Source organism: Notechis scutatus, chromosome Z (genome assembly GCF_049901735.1).
Source record: "Notechis scutatus isolate UNSWTSFEM ecotype Mainland chromosome Z, rNotScu1.2, whole genome shotgun sequence".
Taxonomy (NCBI): Eukaryota; Metazoa; Chordata; class Lepidosauria; order Squamata; family Elapidae; genus Notechis; species Notechis scutatus.
Genome location: NC_142025.1, coordinates 36,407,569 through 36,425,233, shown reverse-complemented (window position 1 = coordinate 36,425,233; position 17,665 = coordinate 36,407,569). Strand labels below are relative to the sequence as shown.

Genomic DNA, 17,665 nt, shown 5'->3' with positions numbered 1-17,665 from the left:
TATTACTAAAACTTTCATCTCATAACCTTTTAAGACGACAATTTTTGAACCATCTCAAATGGACTGTGTCCAAAATCTGGGACCTTAACTCCCAGTGGAATTCAAATTTGGCAAACTTTATAAAATATTTTATCATCTAAAATGGTCATAAAACAGTTTATGAAATAATACAAGATGTCATAAAACATTTTCTGTGCTGATGTCTGTTTTCAAGGCAAATATATCTCTGAATGTATCCCACCTTTTCTAATGAAGGCCGTATTTTAAAGTTCTGTTGTTGAAGGCAATGAGGAATTTGATAAGGAAATATCTCTGAGAAGAGGCCATCTAGTGTTGATTAAGGACAATGGGCACTGCAGAATGACATATCTGCAAAAGACTAATATTAAAACATCAATTTGGACCTTTACCCAAGCCACTCTACTACCTCATTACTGTATTCTTGAGGCATACAAGAGAGAAAAAGATTACTTTCAGAACATATTACATGAACCTTTTTATTTCTATAGGGAAAAACAGAAAATTTTTGCATGCTGTAGGTAAAAATCCAGTAGCTTCCCCAAAGAATAAATACAAATTAATTTTTATTTAAGCCATCATCTCTTTGAATAACTCCACATACACTTCAGAGACAGGTAGTTTAATTTCTATCATCTGTGACTTTATTAAGGTCTAGTTTTGCTACACATGTCAGTAATTGAGTTATGCTGGAAGTATTTGCAAAAACTTGCAAGTGCTATGTTCATTCAGGAAACTCTGAATGAAGTAAATCCATATGTGCCTTAAAAGTCTTAGACTTCTGAGTGGGATTGCATATTCTGGCTTGCAACATTGTCATGAATGATTCTGACTTTTTAAAGTGTTACTGAAACCTGAACAAGCTTGATGTCTTAATTTTCTTTTCAAAACTTTCTGCTTTTAAAAAGCCTGCTGATGTTAATTATTTTATGGCTATTTATAGTTTATATTATCTATAGCATCAAGCCACCGTGTATATGTAATACTGATGAAGCTTTAAAAACCTCTCAGAGATAGAACAGGCTTGATGTCAACAGGTACATTTTAGACAGTTAAGGATGGCCAACAATTACTAACGTTATTGCTTGAGGGATATGTGACACTGGAATTTCTTACAAAGTACAGACTTTATCAAGCCAGTGAAAAGTTTATATTAAAACAAGCTTTCCTGAATCTGAGGCCCCTGCACCCAATCACTCAAGCACTGGCCATCTCACGTGGTTATATTTGAAGAGTATTCAGAAACCACAACTGGTGCAGAATGCAATGGGTGGGCAGTTCTTGTGGTCCCTGGAGTGGCCTATGTTATTCTACTGACCCCATGAGCTGCTCTGTCTGCCAGTTTGTTTCTGGATGGAATTCAAGGTGTTGGTTATTACCTTTAAAACCCTGCATGGAATGGGTCCCTTGCATCTCACCACAATGGGCCTAGCCTACCCCACTGTGTTGGCAGAGGGGGCATCCTATTGGCCCTATCAGTCAATGAAGTTCAGCTGGCAGGGTCCAGAAGAAAAGCCTTCTATGCCCTGGCTTGGGCCTTTTGGAACTTTTATCCCTGAGGTGAGATTGGCTCCCACCCTTCTGACCTACCACAATGACCTGAAGACTTGACTCTGCCAATTGGCTTGGGCCCAAACAGGAGAGTATCATGCTGGAGGTAGTGATTGATGGATTAAGAGGAAATCCTATCTCTACCATCATCACCCTTCTTCTTCACTCATCTTTAATTGCAATCTTACTTTTGATTGTAATTTTATTTTTATTGGTTTTTAGAAATATTTATTTTTTATGGTTTGTATTGTTTTTAATGCTGTAAGTAAGCCATCCCAAGTCACTTCAACGGGTGGCAAACAAATTTAACAATAATTAATAAATAAGGCCAAGATTCCTGTTGCCTTCTGAGCTCTTGATCCTAGCTGCATCAGAAGATGCTTTGTATCAAAGATACAGGACATTATTATTCCTCTCCGTTCTTCAGAGGTAAGACTACACCTAGAGTATCAGGTATGATTCGGGGTTGAAGATATTGACAGAGAAAGTTCAAAGGAAGGCCACAAAGATGATGAAGAAATTTGAGGACATTTAACATGAAGGTTTCATCAAAAGCTAATAACATCCTTATGGGGCAATCAGTGATTTCTAATCAAGCCACAGAAATTTTTTCTCAATATTTCATCAGGAAGGGAAAGGGTTAAATCTTGTCCGACAGCAAACCAAAACATTATAATTATCATCTCTTTGTTGTTCTATTTGCACTTTTAAAAATGCATTTAACCTCATATCCAGTTTCGCTCCAATTGTTCTGATAAGTGCAATTTTTTAAGTCTAGCAACATGCAGTTTAAAAGAACACTCGCGGTATGATGACAGTCTTCTTCACATGCCCTACAGTCTTCTCCAACACCTTGTAGAAAAATATACCATGTAAGGTCCCTTCCAACTCTTTTATTTTGTTATCCAACAATAACAGTTGTGTGGTAACAGCTGTGTAGTACCGTGTATGTAGGTAGATTTGGTTGAGAGTAGGGGAGGGATCCAGGAGGGTTAGAAAAAGTTGACCATGTTATTGAAGCCATTTCCTTCATTTCTACGTGTTTATTTATTTATTTTATTTATTTATTTTATTTTTATTTATTTATTTGATTTGCCAATTGTTTACAAGATAATAAGTATAAATGTATACATAGTTGTGAATACATGAAATGGGTACATATAAGAAAAATAAAAGAATAAGAGAAACAATAGGACAGGGACGGTAGGCACATTGGTGCGCTTATGCACGCCCCCTACTCTGAGTGTGATACACATTTAAAAGAATGGGACCTCAGTGATATGGTTGCAGCCACTCTTTTGATAGTTTGGGTTTCTCTTTGATATTTAGAATGGCGATTTACTTGATGATTTTAGTGACTGAATCTTAGTCATCCTGTTGTAGTCTAGCTTCTTAAGCACTAAACTATAATAACCTTCAAATCATTACAAGGACGCCATGATATAGACATGTCCACACATGAATGTCCTGCCTTTCATTGTATCATAATTTTATCAATGATTTGCAGCATTCCTATCTTCTCATGCTTTTATTTTAAAAAACCCACAACAACACTATTATGAGCCTTTTTCAGATTACTGAATATACTCCAGGTATCTGGGGAAGCTTCAAAATGGTTGAACAAGACAAGTAATAGAAAACAACAATGCCAACAACAAGGTCCTCCATCATTTCTGCCAGTAAAGCAAGCTCAAAAACAGCATAAAGAATAAAGCAAATATAATCTTAAATAGCTTTCTGAGAATAAGGAAAAAGAATGGAAGCAACTACCATAATTTGGCTTTGAAAATCTAGATGACAACCAGGTTTAGTGTTTCCAGTGTGCCATGGTTTAAAATTTGTAGGCTGGATATGGTAGCTCTATTCTGTCATCTGAGGGTGGCGGATAAAAATGCAAACAGATTTTGAACAGCACTGCTTATATCTCACAAGCAAGAGCAGATATTAGTTAGATTATTAATTCTATACTGCAAAATCTGAGTAACTACTAGGGGAAAGTGAAGAAATGCATTTCCTTGCTGATTCAAATTACCTAGATTTATTCAGGTCTTTTAGCCTTATCACTAGCCATTTTTTGATATGTGAACGACATAGCACTTCAGATGAAATGAAATGAAACCGTATTTATTTGATCAATGACTAGCAATATTTGAAATTATAATCAAAAATATAATCAAATAGATGAAATAAAATACTAGCATAACAAGGATCTCAGTAATAAAAAAATGAACATATGCTACTATAATGATATTCTATAGTATATTTCCATACTGTAGAAGTAAAATATTACAAACTATAAATGAAAAATACATGTCACCTAAAGCAAGATAGCTAACTTGTAATACATTTAAAATGATGAATAGAACAGAAGTGATTACACCTATAACCACTTATGCCTTATTTTCATTTTGGAAACACAGAATTAGAGCACTACATAAGAGATAAGGGATTTAGAATGTTTTAAAAGATGGTTCACATAAAAATGGTCTGTCCTTCATGTAAATTTACATATTAGGGACAGAATGTAAATAGACATAAAATTCATCTATAATTACAACATAACAATACTTATGAAATAGATTTGACCTCCTTGTTACCATGTGGGCAGGTATGCTCAGTTAAGGAGGTTTTGGAATATTTGTCTTGCAGCAATGAAGAAAGAGGTTATGCCTAGCTTTGGAAAAATGTATCCTCAGTTTGGGGAACATTAAATTTTGTAGCTACCTTGCTGGTTCCCTAGTGTCCTTATTTACCCAATTTTTGCAATCTTAGGGCAAGCTATTAACTTGGTCTAAAATTCCATATCATTTATTTTTAAGTGAGCAATTGTTTGGCTTGGTAATACTCTAAAGCAGGGGTCCCCAACCGCGGTCCGCGGACCGGTACCGGGCGTGGAACAACCCTTACCGGGCCGCTGGTTGCTGGGCGCCGCCATCTTTTTTGGTAAAAAGCGCTTCTGGTGAGCTTTTCCGGGTAGAAAGCTCACCGGAAGCGCTGTTTCGTCATAAAAAGATGGCGGCGCCAGCTTCGGTGAGCTTTTCCGGGTAGAAAGCCATTTCTACCCGAAAAAGCTCACCAGAAGCTGATGCCGCCATCTTTTTATGACAACAGCGCTTCGGTGACGTCACCGAAGCGCCTTTTCGTCATAAAAGATGGCGGCGCCCAGTTGACGCTGATACCGGGCCGCGGCGCCCAGCTGATGTCGGAACCGGGCCGCGGCGTCGAAAAGGTTGGGGATCCCTGCTCTAAAGAGCAACCATATCATGACAAATTTTCTCTATGACCTGTTTCCAAGGAGAAGGTAAATTATCTATTCAAACTAGAGGGGCCTGGTCTGGACTGCAGGCATTCCTATCTCAAGACATGTTCCGTTAAGTGCAGTGAAGACTGAGCCACAAAATTTTGTCTGCACTGATTCCAGGTTATCTTTCTTCACATAAATCCCTACTTGTGCTCTGTAAAAGAATGGCCTCAAAAAAGTTTTAAATGCTGCAGGGTTTAAATGAAATTCAGCACTGGAATATATTAGATTTCCTTTAGTTCATATGAAATGTTATGCCCAGTTGTTACTATAAAATAAAAAAGGTCTGAACATACCAAACTTTACAGTAAACTCACGTCTGATATTTGTTAAACTTCACTTCAATCAATTTTGGACAGAGATTTTGATTTGCCTTTGTAACTAGACTTTTGCATTATTGATCTTGGACAGTAAATTCCTTGTCATTTCCAGGATTCAACATTCCTTGCTTATTTCCCACTTATAACTCCTTTATGCTGAGCAAACTTAGTTTCAGTTTGTGCGGAACAATCCTTATATTTGCCTCTGTCCTCTTTCATGTAAATCGTAATATTCAGGACTGAAAGCAGAATATATTTGGGGGGGGGGGACATGGTTGAGTTTAAAATTGTTTTCCTTGTACCTTTGGACCCTTCCCATCAGTTCTGAATCCAGGAGAAAGAAGGATCCATTCAGACTTTGTGTCTATCTTTCTGCTTCATGTAAGAATACATATTAAAAGTCCTGGCAGATAATTCTCTCGTGCTTGATTACATCCAGTGAAGGTTGATTTCTGTGGCAACAGAATGAAAGGTCTTTAATCTTATATAACAAGGTTGCTCCTATATTTTTGGTGCATTGTGCTTTAAGATAATGTATGCCTTGCCCCATATATGACATACCACATAGCGATGTAGATCAAAGGTCTAGAATCAGAGGTCAAAAACTCTAGACCAGGGGTGTCAAACTCAAGGCCCGAGGACTGAATCCAGCCCAAGGGGTGCTGTTGTGGAGCGGCGGTTACAGAGTGAGACGGAGCCAGGCTAAAGCTAACAGACTTTATTCTATCGAATAAAGGGTCGCCGCGGCTGCCGGGGCTAATTGACAGCCAGCTGGCGGCGACAGCTGATGCCGTTTGACAGCTCCCTTTTATAGCCGGCTGTCAAACGGCATCAACCAATGGGAGCGATCGGCGCTCCCGTGTAGGCAGCGGACCAGAGAGAGGACTGCTGTTAGTCTCTGAACACAGCAGGTGCTTAGATCTGACCTAGTCCATGGTGCCTCTGCCAGTGAAAACAGAGCTCAGGAGGGCTGCGGACGGCCCTTCTGAGCTCCATTTTTTCTGGCAGAGGGTTGCAGGAGATCATTACAGCAAAAAATGGACCATGTAAGGGCCAGGCAGCCCTCCAAGCTCTGTTTTTGCTGACAAAGGGTTGCAGGAGGCCCTCACAGACAAAAATGGAGCTCAGGATCCCATTTTCGCTGGCAGAGATCTTGGGCCACCACAGGCACCCCCACAAGACAAGCAATGTCAAACTGTCCATGCCCCCCACCCACTCCAAGGTCAAACATAATTCTGATGTAGCCCTCAATGAAATTGAGTTTGGTACCTCTGCTCTAGACAATAGGTGCAGTTCCATGTTTGTACCTGTTATTTTGACCCCAACCCATTCCTGGGAATGTGCCTAATGCTAATTTTTCAACTTTTAAAAATATTATATTATATTAAGATTTTTTTGTTTTGTCAGCTATTGTAATTGTCTGTTTAAACTTGTTAACAGTTTAGACTGTTCTATACAATTTAAACTGTTAACTTTTTTATCTTAATTATGACATGTTTTCATTATCTTATGTAAATATTTTAATATGCATAACATTATAAGATATTTTAAAGTGTTTAAATATAATCAATAAATCTGTTGTGTCATATTTAATTTTAGGTATTTTCTTTCCTGTAATAAGTATTTTTGTGCAAGTACTCTTCATCACATCTTTTAACCAATAGTAAACAGAAGAATAAAAGCAGATATTCATAGACACACAGATACATATATGAAGAAAGAAAAGACATAAAAGGAAAAATACATTTGTTAGCAACATTAGTGGTTGCAGAAAAGAACACACCACAAAGAGTAACAGTTGGGGAATTTTATTTTGCCTCTGGCTCTGTTTTGATGTATGCCAGTTATATGCTGGTTTCTTGTGTGTTTTTAGTTCAATGCTGGATTTTTCATCAGATTTTATGGTCCTGTTTCATAATGTCCATGTGTTAAATTGCTGTTTAAACATTGCCTCCAGCAATTAAGATAAGATTCTATTTTTATTTTTTAAAAAACATGCTGTGAAAGAATTGTTCAGGAATTGAAAGTAGTGTTTTTATTTTTCTTCTCATTTCTTTTATTTTTTGTTAATAAACACAGTAGAGTCATAAACTGAAAAATTTATATCATGAACTAAAATAGAAAATGTAAATGTTTTCCATAAAATCAAATGAAATGTAGATTCCATTTGAAAATATAATATTTAATATTTCAGGAATTATTATACCCCTGAGCACTTTTTCTATATAAGACCATTTAAAATATAAGTATCATCTGAACTTTGCAATAATTACCTCTGAAGGTATTCTAGGAAAGTTTTATAAGATGATTTCAGAAGCCACATCCCAATATTTTTATTTATTTATTTGATTTGTCAATCGTTTACAAGATAATAGATATAAGTATAAACATGAGTAAGAATACAGGAAATAATTACAAATAAATGGGGAAAATAGGACAGGGACGGTAGGCACGATGGTGCATATTTTAGAGTGTTTGCAATACATTTATGAGAATATTAGGAGTATTTGTTCAGGAATCACCAAGCTAAACATGTTTGATTCCTTCATTATTCAAGTGATGGGAGAAAATATGACAGGACATTAAGCTTTTGTCATAACAAAAGGAATTGGTAAACACATGTGAATGCAAAACAGAGGTTGCCAGAAGCAACACATGGGTATGTAACATTGCTGGTATCATCCATAGGTTCTGAAAAATCAAATTAACATTCATTTAGTAAAAGTGGCTAAAATTTCAGATCTCCAATTTTCCCATGATTTCATGTTCTAGCCTGAAAAACTAGAAGAGTTTGATCTAGAATGCAAGGCGTTTAATAATGATTTTAAAAATAAGCTTAGATAGTACTATTTCAGGAGACTTTGGCCATTTGTTAATTTTTGTAACACCTTTGCTGTTGTAAAAAATTGCAAGTAGTACATAGTGTCTGTAAAGATTGCCAACAACTGGTGATAAGTCAACATTTGGATTAACCTGGAATAATCATTGTACAATACTTAAAAACAAAACTGTATTCAGGACTATATAATAATAGTATCACAGTGACTCATTTATCCTATAGTTTTTAATAAATGACTCGGAATCATACACTGACAATATATTAGAATATATTCAAGAAGATTATGTTAGCAAATGTATATATCAGGTTCACCTGTTGTTGCTTCAGAAGAACAGGATACAATAATGATAATTCAAACAAATTATCATTAGTACTTGCAGAATAATATATTAATAATTTTAACTAATATCCTGAGGAAGGTAACACCCAAGGAATTTTCTTCTTATGGCATAATTGCTTTATTATCCAAAGACACGTTAATTACCTGCATTAACTGATTATGCAGTTCAATAGAATACATTTGCCTTACCCTGAATGTTCTCATGTGTTAAACTGCTAGACATTTTTTTCTTGGATTTAAAATATATTTTATTTCAGGATCATGCTTTATAAATTGCTTCTCCATCTTATTTTTTAAATGAACTTATTCTGTAATGATCTTTTTGACATATTCTGTAATAATCTTTTGACAGTCTATACATTGCACTGTTTTGTTCTGCCCTTTGCAAGACCTTCAAAGGACAGACCAGGTATGAATATAAATATGAATACACATTATGCCCATACATGCATGCACATACATATATTGCATCTCTGACTAAAGCCTGGTATCTTCTAACAAATTCATATAACTAAACCAGATCTGGCCTATGTAATACCATTTGTAATGAGAAATCTAAACAGGGAATGGCAGTGAGGCATGACAGGAATGTGTTTCCATTGGAGAACTCAGTATAGAGAAAAAGTATAAGCAAGCTCATGTCCAGAAGGCCTTTTCAGCCGGCCAAGACGGAAGACTAATGTTATTGTACATTTGTTGTCACTGTGCCAGCCCTCCCTCACTGTTTTCTCTTCTTTTCTTTTCTTTTCTTTTCTTTTCTTTTCTTTTCTTTTCTTTTCTTTTCTTTTCTTTCTTTCTTTCTTTCTTTCTTTCTTTCTTTCTTTCTTTCTTTCTTTCTTTCTTTCTTTCTTTCTTTCTTTCTTTCTTTCTTTTCTTCTTCTTTTTCCTCCCTCCCTCCCTCCTTCCTTCCTCCCCTCCTCTCTCTCCTCTCTCTCTTTCTCTTCACCCCCCCTTCTACTAACTGTTTGCTCAGGTGGACAGTGACACCATTTGGAATGAGCTGCATTCGTCCGGTGCTGCACGCATGGCTGTTGGCTGTGTCATCGAATTGGCTTCCAAAGTAGTCTCAGGAGAGCTGAAGGTGAGGTCTGGGTTGCATTGTGTGTGGGAAAACTAGGGGAGAAGCTGAAAGCAATGTTGTTCTGGGATTAGGGGGAGGGAAGAGAGAAAGAAGGATGGAGAAATGTAGAAGGTCACTAAAGAGAGATGATCAAAATGGCCCTGTTTGATAGTCAGAGGATTATTCTGTTATTTCATCAAGGACAGAAGATTATACTACATCAATTTCATCCTTATCATCAGTATTATTGTTGATATTATTATTTGTTATCATACCACATAATTGTTTACGCAATCATTGTCCAAGTGAAAATGACTCAGAGGATGTACAGATCTGGCATGCAATTCCACAATTCCCTTTTGAACCTTTTTCTTTTAATCTTACGGAGTTTTTAAGTACAGCTTCAAAATGCCACCCAAAGTGAAGAAAAATAAATAATGTCTTGTAAGCTTTGAAGAAAGAATGATATTGTTGATTAGATGGTTAATGATGCAAAGTATGCCTTTGATAGAAATGGTCTCAGAGCTAAATTTCTGAGTTTCCTTTTCACATGATTTGAAAAGAATGAGGTATAAATTCTGATTTATTGCCAGTCTAAACAATTTAGAAAACCTACCTGACAGATATTAACATTACCTGATACTTTAAAAAAATCTTTTTAGAAATTTGACTTTCAAGGTGTGTAGACTGAATACTCAGATGCACTAAGCATTACTTGATGGCAACATAACGGTTTACAAACATTTAAGCCAAGAAGATTGGATTTCTCATAGTAAACATATTCAAGAAACAAGATTTACAACTTCCTCAAGGTACATAGTTTAGCTCAGGGGTGTCAAACTCAAGACCTGATGGATCTAGCCCACGGGGTGCTTAAATCTGGCCCATGGGGCTTCCCTGGAAAGAGTGAAGGACCAGCCCACAGTGCCTTTGCCAATGAAAATTGGAACTCGGAAAGGGTGCAAGCTCTGTTTTCGTTGGCAGATGGCTTCAAGAGGCTGTCGTTTAAATGCACTTTATTTTCTTACAATTTTTAAAATAGATCTGGTCCTTATGTTCATTTTTGGCCATAAAAATATGTCACAGGAGAGGTATAACTACATCTAGCATTCTGCACTTCATATGAAATGTCTATTAGTATCATTAGCCTGTTGTAAATTCTGATGCTTCTATGATGAACATGTCCAGCACCGCTATGGCTATATCACTTTCTATTGTCTCCCACTGTATAATGTGACCTAGGTACCCTTCAGATGTATGAACTTTAACTTCCAAGATTCTTAGCAGTGGCTCCAATAATGGGGAATGTTGAAATTGTGAAAGGTACCCAAATTTGGGAAGAAAAAAATCATGCTTACCACTCCAGAAGGATAGAAGAGGAAAAAGTAAAATAGCAACCATAGTTGCCAACTATGACATCATTTTACAATCTAAAGTGAATATATTTGAAATTATTGTAAACTCAGATAGCACTTGCTTTAAAAAATTAAATTCTTGCATGAGCGATCTAGTTGGAGATTCTGAATATATAGTTGAACAGATGCATTGCTAGTCTTGAGGAAACCTTGGGCCTATTTCTGTCACAAATTTGGGCAGCATCCCGCATACCCTGAACTATATAAAACATTTGCTTAAATCTTCATGATTTCAAAAAGACAAACATGGCTAGATTTTTCTCAACAGTGACTGTGCTGGCCTTGGATGAATCATAATATTTCAAATTCAATGCACCATTTTTAAAAGACATAATAATGTCATATTGCATTGTAAGAAAATAAAGTGCATAAAACAGTAAAATACAGCGTGATAGGTTATGGAAAGCATGCAGAACTTTCTTTTCAACCCAAATAGAAATTGTTATAAGGTGACTTGAAATGGGGGATGTGGTTGCATTCAGTTTAAAGGACTTTGAATGGAATTTTCTTCTGTGCATCTCCTGTCTAATCCAGCCTATTTTTAAAATCATTCTTTAAAATCAGCTTCTCCCCATACTTTCCCACTTCCCAATTTCTGATCCTATTCTGCTCCATTTTTTGAGTTAACCTGTTGGCAATCAGAAACACAGACAGAGAGAATTCCTTTATGTCACATCTTTCCCACTTTATGCTGCTGTAAAGAATAAAAACTACATTGTAATTACATCTACTGTGCATTTTCATATTTTAACCATTATGCAAACAAATTAACTCTGGATAATTTTATCTAAATATTTGCATATATATTGTACAATTGTCTTTCTGTGGGTCTTGAAGAATTGCTTTCAAAGTAATTTGTGCTGGAAATCTGTTGTATATACTCTGAGCTGTCATGGTTGCCAGGTTTTCCCAAAAAGTCTGTGATGCAGAGCATTGAGCATTTTCAAAAGTTATGCCCAATATGATAGAATACACCTAAAGCAATTAGTTTCATCTCTTTTAATTTAAATTAAATTAGTAGGGAAATAAAATGAAATGAATATTCTGTTTTGGTCTGACATTTCCCATTTCTTGGATCTACCCATTTTGTGGGTAGTCTGAGGCGAAGAAAAAAAATGCACTACATTTTAATTTAATGGTAAATTAAAACATAAACACCTGAAACCTACTTTACTAACTTACTGATTTAACAACTAGTTACTGTTACCACAATATTTGTTTTTCAAGTTCTTCACTGTTGCAGGAAACCATCATTTAATTGGAAGCTACACACAGAATGCTGAAGGCTTTAAAATAGGGGGAAAGATTCATATGCCTTTCTCTTCCCTTTAACCATCAAATTATTATGACGTCACTTTTTAAGGTTTATATGCCTACCAGAAATGTTTATTTATTTAGAGATTGTTTCTCCTGTATTTTAATGGAGCAGTGCTTTTCTGAAAATGAAATTAAATAAATAAATGAAAAAGAAAATATAATATTGAAATATAAAAGGCAAAATAAAATCAATATAGAATATTATGTTAAAATGAAGTTAAGCACTGCCAGGGATAAACTAATTCTATTGGTCGGCAGTAAAGGACAACTTTTTATTTAGGCACTTAAAGTTTTGACTGGATCCTTATCAATTGCTTAAAAGCAGTAGAAGAAATAGACAGAAAGACAGGCAGATTAAAAAGTTGGTAGATATAACCAACCCTGGGAATTCTATTATCAGGACATAAGAAGGATGTCCTGATAACGCCACTCCTAAAACTTCTGAAAATCTTACTAGTCTGAATGACATAAAAGCTGACATTTGGGCAAACTGATCCATGCTGTTTAAAAAAAGGGGGATGTGTGTGTCATAAAAAGTATTTGAAAAATTTTCTAGAATCACTAAAGAATCACATGCTTCATTTGAGTAATTCTGTCAAAAAACTGGTTGAGTATTTTATATAACATGCAGACATGCGTATCAGTTTAACTTATTTACTAGGCTTAAGAGAAAGATTTCATGTTTCTATATTTTTTTAAAAATAGATTGAAGTTGGTAAGATGAACATTGTCTATCCTTACCTGTAACCGCTACACCTTTCCTGATGTAACATAATTTGAAAGTGCAGTTTGATAACAGTTTATTAGACATACTTTATGTGCAATTGACAGCCAAGGTTTTCTGCAAGACCTTTAGTGCTTATCTTGGTAGATTTACGGTGCCTTCTTGTTGTGCTTTAGTAGTTAGCTCTGTGTAATGAAGGCTTTAAAAACAAAGTTGTCAGTCATCCTAGTTTTGTATGGATGCTTGAAGTAGCTGCAATAAAACAACATATATGGTATGAATGACGGAATTGTCTTCACCCATATTTATTTGCAATCCATTTGAAGAAAATCTAAAAATGCTATGTAAAACATTGTGTAGAACTTTATTTTGTGGATGGTGGTGAAATATTCTTTTCAGTCTTTTAGGCTGAATTATCACATTATGCTACATTGTCACTTATTCAATATTTATGCATGTATTTGGGTACTTGCTAACATATATATTTCATGTATGTTCTTCCTTTTCATCCGCTTTGTTTCTTTTGCATTTTCCTCCCTCTTTCCAAATTTGAGTAGGCTCACTAGTAGCACAGTGAGAACTCAGAAACAATTTCTTTGAGGAAAAATATGCTAATTTCTTCAAACAATTATTATCAATATCACTGAGAGGAAAACTTTAGTCTTTTTCCTGAAACTCATTCTTCTCACTTTCTTGCATTCTTCTCACTTTCTTGCATTCATGCAAAGGGTGAAATGTCTGTTGAAAACTTGATTATGAATATATTGCTTTCTAGACATCCCAACTACTAAGAATATACAGAAAACCTAGCTATCTCTATTCCAGTAAATATACAGTGGTACCTTAGTACTGAACTACTTTGAAACTAATAAAATTTTGCACTCAATGCATTTTGATGCAAAAATTTTATCTCATTACTATAGTTTATTTTTTACTCAACACACAAACTAGAATTTGTCAGCGTTGGCTACATTATTCCTCATGGAAAAATTTTGTTTCATACTCGTTGTTTTTGGTACTCATTGAACCTTCTGGACCCAATTAAAAATGAGAACCAAGGTGCCACTGTATGAGGAAGAAAATTATCTAGATTCTTTATAGATTTATTGGAATAGAGGTAACTCAGGCTTACTCTACATATGGGCTGTCTAGTTTTCAGGAATGCAATATATTCATAATGATCAAGTTTTTAACAGACATTTCACACCTATTCTAGTGAGATCTTGGAGTTCAAAATTTTCTTTGCTTCTTAATTTTTAAAATGATCATAAAAGAATGCATACTAATTTCCTGATTTTGTTTTTAAAAAACATTGAACATGGGAAAGGGGTGTTGAAAAAGAAAACATGTCATTTTCTTAAAAAGAGATTAGCAATTAATTGTCTTGTAAATATTAGATATATTCTAAAATAATATTAATCTGATAACTGATAAAAATCGATTAGAAATTGATTGATTGCAATGAGATTTATATTAAGGGTTTAAGACTGCAGCTAGATATTGGCTACCTAATTGGCTAGCTAGAGCATTGATTTTCTTGCAAATCCATTTAGGGTTTTAATCATTAATCTAGTTAACCTATCCTTCTATATATAGTCATAAGCTACCTTATAATTTCACAGTCTACAGTTAACATAACTATTCATCACAGAGCATGGGGAGATTTAGCTGCAGTCACAAAAGTATTGCACAACTGAAAAAAAGATTGACTAAATTTTGAGCTGTGTTTTCTGCTAAACATTCTGCAAAGCTATGCCATAATCCATAAAATGACTTGGAAAATTTATTATTTAAAAAAAACAGTTTATGAGTATACCCCTGCCAATGTATGTAAATGTCAATATAGCAACCAACTTGATAACTGATTTTAAAATATGCAAATATGATTGAAATACTGAATCTGTAGCTGTAATAAAACATCTTTACTTTCCATCTGGAATCTCTTGTGAACTCTTTAGTCTTTTTATTGTTCCTGGCTAATGGACAAAATACCAGCTGTGAAATTGTAAAACAATATAGCCTACTTGAATCTCACTTTAAAAAGAGCTAGCAATTACTTATTTTTGTAACAAAAATGTCATCTACATTTGAACACAAACATGAGCAAAATGATTAATCAAAGCTAAGTTTTTTCTCTTGTTTGGTAAAGGAAATGAGCAGATCTTTAGCATAAAAAGGACATTTAAGCAAGACCCTAGATCATAGGGCAGAAATAGCTGTGAAAAGTGGTAAAATATTTAATGGGGTTGTTTTATCTTTATTTTAACTTTAGGCTCTCTAGTGCAACATAAGTTTATTTCATATTATTTACAATGATGCTGCAAATAATTTAATTCTGCATTCTGTTTATGGGAATTTCTGAGTTCAGTCATTATGTATTAATACTCGATGATCTTACACAAAGCAGAACAAAAAAAATGAGTTTTTCAAATTTCTTATTATTTTGTACAGAATATTTATCCCCTTCTCACTTTTGTATAAAATTCAAAGTGAAAGATTTGGAAGAGCTAAAAAATTGTTTCACGGTTTTGTGACATTTTGGTTGGCTCTTACAATAGTATTTCTTGACTTATATTTGGGACAGTTAAGGCCGTAAAGCCAATCAGTTAAAATAAAATCTCCAACTTTTTTTAGTTTTCCAAAGTCACATTTCCTGTTACTTTGTTTTAGTTTTCCAAAGTCACATTTCCTGTTACTTTGGAAAAAAACAAAGTTGTTAATTCACTGGATAAAAGAGAAGAAGAAAACATACATTGATATAGAATTCAGGGAAAGGGAATTTGGGATGAGAATTGTTCATCCAGGTCACTATGCAACTTCCCCAGATTTTTATTTGCAGGAATGATTTAATCAATAAAAATAAAATATCTCCTTCCATTTGATGAGATTGATAATCAGCATTATGAGTAAAGACTTCACGATGAAACAGTTGTAGTAAAAATAATCTATATAGCATTGCTATATAGGTTCATTCTTTAGAATACAGAAGAATATGTTTTATTTTGGTTTTATTGGTGTATAGACTAAAATCTCCCAAAAGTTATATTTATACCAAGATTATCTCAAGACATGCATGCATGTACACACACGAATACGTCTACTAAGTGCCAAATAGCAATAGTTTTGAACAGAATTTGGTGTCCATGCTGTAAATCTCAAATGATCTGTCAACTAAGAGAATAATATTTTACTTTTCTGAGTAATAGGTTAGTAAAGGCATTATTATATTCAGCTGCATAAAAAGATCAAACACAATAAGTAAAATTGATTCTTTCACAGAAAGGTGGAGAGCAATATATATTGATCCTCTTTTTCAGTGAAAATAAATAATAAATAAAATAAATAAGGATTTCAGTGCATTAAGGAATTGTAAGATTGTTCTGAACTAGCATCTAAAATTTAACAAGATTGATTTGAGATTAACATTGAGCGACCTAGTGGTGAAAACACTTGCCTCTTGCTTGGTGGATAGTTCTACCTTAGGTAGCATCAGATATTTCTGTCTCAGGGCACAAAGGAAAAATATCCATGTAGCATCAGAAAGGGCATCCAGCAGTAAATTGTTAGTTTCATCTAGTTGCCCTAAATCTACACTGAATAGGGACTACAGAGTTGTAAAAAGAAAAAAATGAGATAAACATCCTAAATATCATATCTACCAAGTTTGCAAGGTCCGATGGCTCCCAACATACTTGGTAATGGACTATATCCGTGATGGCAAACCTATGGCACACGTGCTGACAGTGGCATGCAGAGCCCTCTCTGTGGGCAAATGAGCTGTCACCCCAGCTCAGCTCTGCCGCACATACACACCCACCTCCAGCCAGCCAGCTGATCTTCGGGTGTCTCCATGTATGCACGGGCGCGAGCCACATGCGGGGGGAGGGGTATGTGTGTGGGAGATGCACACATGTGCACAGAGGGCAAGACACATGTATGTGCAAGTAGCAGGGCATGCATGGGGGGGTGCATGCGTGCAGGATGCAAGTTCATTGCATTTTGGGGATACACATGTGCTTTGGTCACTCGGTGCTGAAAAGGTTAGCCAACACTGGACTATATGTTTTGTTTGAGGTTCCAGCTTCCATGTTCAGCATCTGGAGTAGAAAGAGCAATCACCATAGTAGTAGTTTACTCAAAAGTCCTGATAGGCTAGATTTTAACGTGCAGAGAGGATTGTTCTTGTTGCTAACATAAGAAATCACTTAAGAATTTGAACTACTATCTGAGTAAAATGAGTATAATTTATTGCCAGGCATATTACAAACTGATATGTTTATTTCCAAACTGAAATAAAGGAGGCACCATTGAAATTATGAGGACAAATCTTGTGCATTATTTAAGCTTTTTGATAACATTGGCAAGTAAATTCATGTAACCTCACCTGAACTCCCTTTTAGGTTTAATCTTTTTATAAGAAATACCTGTGTGGAAGATATCTTCATACTTGACGTGAAAGCTTTCTTTACAAAGTTCTCATAAAGATTCTATGCTGGAAATAAAAATGCAAAGATTTTCTCTTCCTTTCTTGCATCTTGACTCATTTTCAGCCTTGTATCTCAAACCCTGTACTGCTTAAAGCCTTCTCATGAAAGTTTACAACATATCAGCACAGCTAATATTTTGGAAATATTATTTGAATTAAAATATATGCGAGAGAAAGGTGTTTTGCCTGAAAATTCCAAAATTTTCAGGTTATAAATTTTTATTAGCTGATAGCCAAATAAAGATTGGGAAGGTAACAAAATCAGTCTCAGGATGTCAGATTCTGACATTATCA

At 35.1% G+C, this 17,665-nt stretch overlaps 1 protein-coding gene across 5 annotated transcripts in view; it reads left to right on the top strand.

Annotated features, from left to right (window-relative positions):
* HDAC9 (histone deacetylase 9) overlaps positions 1 to 17,665 on the top strand; it is a 518,734-nt gene that overhangs the window by 387,145 nt on the left and 113,924 nt on the right. For all 5 annotated transcript variants that reach the window (XM_087946939.1, XM_087946936.1, XM_087946937.1 and 2 more), the window contains one exon: positions 9,343 to 9,450. In XM_087946939.1, coding sequence (XP_087803065.1) covers positions 9,343 to 9,450 — 108 coding nt within the window. The remainder of the gene's footprint in view (positions 1 to 9,342; positions 9,451 to 17,665) is intronic.